Source organism: Acyrthosiphon pisum, chromosome A3, assembly GCF_005508785.2.
Source record: "Acyrthosiphon pisum isolate AL4f chromosome A3, pea_aphid_22Mar2018_4r6ur, whole genome shotgun sequence".
NCBI classification, from domain to species: Eukaryota; Metazoa; Arthropoda; class Insecta; order Hemiptera; family Aphididae; genus Acyrthosiphon; species Acyrthosiphon pisum.
This window is the reverse complement of record NC_042496.1, coordinates 28495774-28502792: the sequence shown is the minus strand read 5'-3', so window position 1 is coordinate 28502792 and position 7019 is coordinate 28495774. Positions and strand designations below refer to the sequence as shown.

General features: G+C 33.2%; 1 protein-coding gene across 1 annotated transcript; it reads left to right on the top strand.

The window, feature by feature from the left end:
* The first annotated feature begins 94 nt into the window (after positions 1 to 94).
* Positions 95 to 6338, top strand: LOC115034424 (eye-specific diacylglycerol kinase-like). Its single transcript, XM_029491360.1, has 4 exons — positions 95 to 236; positions 609 to 766; positions 5231 to 5394; positions 5775 to 6338. Exons 1-4 carry the CDS (start codon positions 234 to 236, stop codon positions 5801 to 5803), a joined length of 354 nt encoding a protein of 117 aa, XP_029347220.1. The 5' UTR covers positions 95 to 233; the 3' UTR covers positions 5804 to 6338.
* Positions 6339 to 7019: the final 681 nt, after the last annotated feature.

The window sequence follows — 7019 nt, the reverse complement described above, 5'->3', positions numbered from 1 at the left end:
TGTGTGTGTGTGTGTGTTTTTTTTTTAATTTTAATTTCGTAATAGTAATATTATTACATAATATTATAATATGTTAACGTCAAACGAGAGTAAAAGATAGAAATATTTATCAGCGAATCTTTTTTGTAAGCATTTCATTATTTTTAATAAGTGTTGTCGTCTGTTGCAGTCATTACGGTCAAGTGCGGACTTCCGATAAAATAATCGAAGCGGCCAAAACAGGGAACTTAAATATGGTAATGTACAATAACACAAATTAAATCGTCACACCCAGGTTTCACACAACAACATGCTGTTATTTTTGCACGAAATCCTGCAGCAGGATTTTGCACATCATATTATAATGCATACCTACCTACATACATGAACCGTTAATTTATTTCATTGTTTGCGTACCAAACTATAGTATACCTACATGCCTTTATGTTTTATTCAAATCGTTCGCCCCCGTACTATTTTGATTTCCGTTTAAACCCAATTTACACGTTTTCTGTGTTTATTCTACCGACAGACGTCATAATATTATATTATGTCGTTGTGTGCCCGCGGTACACCACCACCGCACAATACCGTCACTGAACATTCTTTTTGACATTTTCGTTTTCTAGCTGAGAAATCTGTTCGAAATGGGTTACTCTCTGATGTCCATCAACAAGGACGGTCAGACAGCTCTACATGTCGCAAGCCAGCGCGGCGATTCCAACCTGGTTAGGTACATACTGGCCAACGCGCCGTCCAACATCGTGTCGGTCAAAGACAACCTAGAGTGAGTACTTACCTGATTTCGTAAATAATTAAATGCTCAAAACTATTGCTTAATAATATTAATATATCAACAAAAATATTTACGCAGCACCCCAAATAATATATTTATGTTCACCTTTAAATTTGATAACTGCAGTTCAATAACATGCTTTAATATTGAAAACAACGAAGAAAAGTGGTTATTTTTCTTATCGTAAATTTTGCTATTGTATGCGTCACTTGAGTACGACACTTAATCGGAACAAATTATAGATAAGTACTTTAAAATAGAATATCCATAATATGAGTATATAATATTAAAAACTCGTCAAAGTTCAGTCTTCGATTGTTCAATCATTTGTTCAAATGATACTTAATTAGGTACATTATTTCTATTTACATCTATTTCGATTGACAAAAAATTAGAGAGATATTAGTAAACTGTTTTTTTTTTTTTTTTTTTTAACGCGAGAGTAACACATATACTTTTTATACAAAAGTCTATATAATTAACGATAGTGAAGTAACAGCTAAGAGTACACAAAAAAAATATATTCAAATTACTATTAAATGCTAAGTTATTGTAGTCAGAAGTCAGAACTACTAACAACAATTTTGGCAAAATCCATTCTAAAAACAAATACCATTTAAAAGAAGATATTGGGATAAAATTGACGTCAATGTGTCGGGGTGACATTATCGCCTATCTTACGCGTGTTTAAGTTGATCGCTTTACACAATGATTTACTAAACTAAAGATTATTATTTAGATTTTTGATTTATATGGAAATAGGTAATTTTTTGTACGAAAAACGATATATAATATAAAAGTATCAACATTTCAAATATAACGTTTGGTTTTTCTTTTAATAATAAAAATACTAAAAGAGATGTTTTCGTTACGTACATACATAGTAGTTACAACGGTGCAGAGCATCAATTTATTTCGATAAACATTTTAAATATTTTAAAAAAAAATGAACACTTTAAGAAAACTCTGGCTCTACTAACATTTTCGGTACATAAAAACACACCACATGCGTACAAGGAAATATACTTTAAAAGTAAGTAAATTATTGTGTGAAGCGAGTAACATTTACACGTAAAAGATAGGCAATTACCGCGAGCCCTAACCAATGACGTCATGCGTCTCTTTTCAATAACTCATTGGATAATGTGAGTGAAAACGTTAAACCTTTACCATTATTCTTAGAATCAAACATTCTTTCAACAAAATTGTTTGTGTTTTGTGACCCTTTGACTAACACACTGCCTATACATACCTGTATGTATATTGTTTATATTGTTACAAATAACAATATAAATTATTTTATTGGTGTTACGTAGTCAAACACAACTTTCAGGACGTAAGACAATCAAACACATTTGTTACTTTAAAAGTCAGGCGTACCTGCATGACATAATAATAAAGTAAAATAATTATGTTCAATGAGTAGGCAGTGTCTGACGTAAAATTAAATAATCGAGTAGTAGGTATTATATTATTAAACTATATATTTTAACGAAGAAAAACTTTGACCGCTTTGTTTCGCTCCCCGAGTGGTTTTAATATAACCGTCGGCAAAAATTGTCTTTATTTCTCTGTTGACGTGAACGCTGGTGAACGCTTGCACGCCTTTCGAATGCCCGGGGATGCCATCGGGGTAAATCCGCCCCCGCTAATGCGATTTCGTCGTACCTACGCACGCACGTGTAGGCCGCTGCAACCACCCCTACGCCGCTGCAACCATCCCTACCCCGATAAAACCACCCCACCGCCACAGCAACCACATCTAACCTGCTGCAACCACCCCTACCACGGTGAAACCACCACTCCACCACTGAAGTCGTTCGATAACTCGATATAATATAATATTAATATATTATTCTCTCGTTCAATGGCCGTCGCGTACTCGCGCCTACTCGATTTTATTGTTACCGTGGTAAACTACAAAATAAAATAAAGCACACAGTCATCGCCACTGCGGTCGTAATGTACGAATTCAGTTTGATCTCGAGAGCCTCTCTATACTCCGCACAAATTATAGGGATTCGACCATTCGAATTATAATTCTTCTGTTTATTTGCGATATGATTGCTTTGTGATAATATAATTATCACCGGCCCGTGCTCATATAGGTAAAATGCATACATCACATAGGAATCTGCTAACCAGCTAACCAGACGTATTTCACCAGCTTTTAGTACAGCTAGAGACCCGCGGAGACTTGGTTTCGCGCAGTCTATGAGCCAAATCGGTTGCTTATGATTAAGTAGGCATATATTTCCTTAGCCAGTGAATCTTGACTGGTGATTTATTGAATATCGAACCCAATGTTGAAAAATGTTTTCTATTTATAATTATTGACAATCAGTATAACGGCGTCGTTGGATCACTGTTACTGTGTAATTGGTGTCCATTATATGATTGGCTCGGATACTTGGCACGACTCTCGGCCCACGTCCAAAAACGTTATAATAATATTTCAAATACCGTGAATAAATACGAATAACAATTATTAACTGTCGAAATATAAGTCACTGCAACTAAAAAAAAAATACAATCACTACAAAAAGTAATTTAATTAATTTTCATATTTTTTACTGGTTGGTCCTATTGTATGCCAATATGCAAGTTCCTACCTACAAAATACGATTCGAGGGTGTCACAGCAGATACGTATTATGGACAAATCGTTTCTTCTCGATAAATGTATTGGTGTATGTCCTACACTGAGGCTGTAAATAAAGGTCTCGTGTTGACTTGATTCGTTGTCAGCAAAAGGCCAAGAATTGGTGGTTCTTTTAGCTACACGAAGTTCGCCCTAGAAATTATAATATAATATAATATAATATTTATGTAGGTACTTTTTTATTCTATTAAAGGAAATAATACCCACACAAAACGTTGTGTGTGGGTTAGTGGATTTTATTAAAAATATATACATATACCTACATTATACAAGCAAAGAGTGAATAAAAATAGAAACTTATGTTATAAAATAAGAATTCTTAAAATATCAAGGAGATAGAAAAAATTTATGGATTGTCGAATAACTGATTAATTAAACGTCCCTAATAGTTTTCAAAAATCACATTATTACAGTAAGAGGTATCGAAACATATTATTATATAATATCATATATAAATACAGTATTTTGAGAAGTAGGTAAAACTTATCCGACCGTAATAATCACGTCATCGTGTTCTTGCGAAAATTAGGTAGATACGTTCATGATAACGGTTTTTTAGATATTATTATAATTCATTATTTATACTGTAGATGAGTTATTAGAAGGCCATTTAAATAGTATTATTCGGGCACAATTTTATCGGAAAAGCCAACATTGAAAAAATAGCATTGCTTAACACATAATTAAGTTAAAATAGGTACGTCTGACAATAAATAATATTGCCTATACTTAAAATACAGCTGTACAGCAACCCTTCGTAACAACCGTACAAAAGATTTCTCTGATATTGCGTTGGTCAGATATAAACCTTAAAACACAAACACATAAACACACATGTTTTGGACATGATTTAATATGGTTATGACTGCCCTACACTGATCGATGTCCAAATCCGCGAACCGTACTCAAACGTGGAACGGTCTGCAAACTAGAAACGTAGCACTTTTAAGGCGTTAGAACAAAAAAAATAACCGAACGATTTAGCACGATGATAACCCAAACATGTGAACATTTGTTTATTATTATGTTTTTTAATATTATACTCTGTTTGTAATATATTTTGCACGGACGTTATATATGAGCCTAAAACGGTACAGTTTACCTATGCGTGGGGGGTCAATATGACGAGGATGAGGTGAATTTCCGGTCCTCTGCAGTTTTTTTCGTTCGGATGGTTTATCCCCCGACTTCGTTTTTTTCCTAAGAATGACTTCCACCCCACAATTAATTATGTACATAATTACTTGAAAAGCACTCGTTTTAGTTGGGAACATTTTATTTATATATCTGTGTTTACACTGCAATAAAGTTTAAACATAATAAAAACTTTTCACCGACTACGTTTAGAGTGAATATTTTGACGTAATACACTTTTATATTATACAATACCTGCCTAAAGCTACTCCCAGGCCAGTATTGATGGAGGGAATTAAGGGCACCTGCCTCATCAGGCACCACATTTTTCAGGGAAAATGTTTTTCTCACTATGTAACCACTAACCACTATCCTATACCGACTAGAAAAAAAACTATACTTTGGTATTTTAAGGACAACATTCACGTAGGAGGCCCCTCTTTATTGTAGTTGTTGTTATTCCATGATAAAAAGAAACCTCTCAGAGGCCCAACTAATCTATAATATAATTGGTATAACTTTTATTTTGAAATGTTTCGAAGATTAACCAACAAAACTCAATTTCGCATATAATTATTGTAATATTGTCTTATAATATAGTAAGTTAGATAAATTGTATTTATAGTGATTTTGTTTTGTTTTTTTCCATTTCGCGTGTAGAGGGCAGACGGCACTGCACGTGGCTGTCCAAAACGGCGAACGAAAGATCTGTTACCTATTGGTGTCGGCCGGGGCGCCGCTACTGGCCGTCGATAAACAAGACCGGACGGCTCAGCAGATAGCTGAACAGACCAGAGACTACGATCTCGCCAAATACTTGGAATGTAAGTACCTTCACTTCACGACGTATCTATATTATTGCGTAGACAGTCACGTAAATAATTCCAAAAACCTGCAACCGCCCCCGCGACCACCAAGAACGAAAACCATCCGACGGTATATGGGCTCCAACCCCGCCGAGGTGGTCCCGTTTGCACGATTATTAATTTTTGACTGATTCCGACGCAGGTCCGTACTTTATTCTACAGAAGTGTCCTCTATATTTCGGAGCCCTTAAATGTACGTTTCCGTTTCAGCGATGCATATTATTATTATTATTATTATTGTTCTCGCTGTGCAAACGCGACTATAGAGACATATAATCCAAATCCTTTTCAATTACCTACTGTTGGAAAATTGTGACATTTCTTTAAATTTTTTTTAGACAGAAGACGAAACGACGAATTTGCTTAAGGACTAAGGAAAGGCTAAAACCGATACGGTCTGTATCTGTCTAAAAAACAAAACAAAAATAGTTTTTCATAGTAAAATCTGCATAACAAAACAAATAATAATAATAATACGATCCCGGTATACTTAAGTCCTTCATCCGTCGTAGTTCACTGCCTGCCCATTATACGCTTTTATATTATTATGCGAACAAAGATATTATTATTATACCTGATCGTAAATCAGCATGGACAATAGTAAATAATTAATATTATAGAGAAAACGTCGAGTTCAACATTTTTACAATACACTTTGGTAACTACTATACTTATTATGATACCTAGTTGAACTGTTACTGATGCACGTAATATTAGTTTTTTTTTATGTTCCTGACGTCCTTAGATACTAGCTATTATTATCCTCGATGGATTTGAGGTCCTTAATGGAGACGTCATATTATTATATTTTGCATAATTTTACCGTATCGGTAAAGTAGGGCTACTATAGCTTCGATAGTCTAATAATAGTAAAACGATTTTGTTGCGTCTTTATAATACTATTTAATATTCTTGTGTTTTATTATTAAAAATATATTACTCTGCATACGTATTGTTATACCCACATCTGGTCCGTAACTCACTCTTAATATTATAGTCGTTTGTAATAATTTTATCGTATAAATGACGTCTACATTATAGTGCTTTTTTTTTATCACTTATACAGTTATTTTCTCGGTAAAAGCATAATATGTTCTTGTCTCTTGATAATGTTTTGTACATGATTTAAAGTCATCACGACAGAACATTTTTTTTAAAGTAATTCAATATTGGTTTTTAGTGTTTTTACCGTTTTCTATCGTCACGATTTCTTAATCTTTTATTATTTTATAAATGACAACGTATACTTTTATTTTGTACATAATTTTATAAATACAAATTATTAGAAAATTTTTTTAATTTATAATATGACGTTTTAAAATGCATGTTGTCGAAAAAATTGTTTTATCAAAATTGAGTTGTAATGCCTTCAAATGTTGTAAGATAAATTATTTTCGAAATCTTATAGTTTCTACAAAAAATATTGTATAGTTGTAAAAAAACCGTCAATTGTATTGCGTTTATAAATTATAAAACCAACTAGTATGATATGACAACTTTTTTTGTGTAGATAAAAATATTATTATCATTATTAGAGTTGTATGTATATAACGCGAGGAGTTTTCTGCATAGTTCTATACATA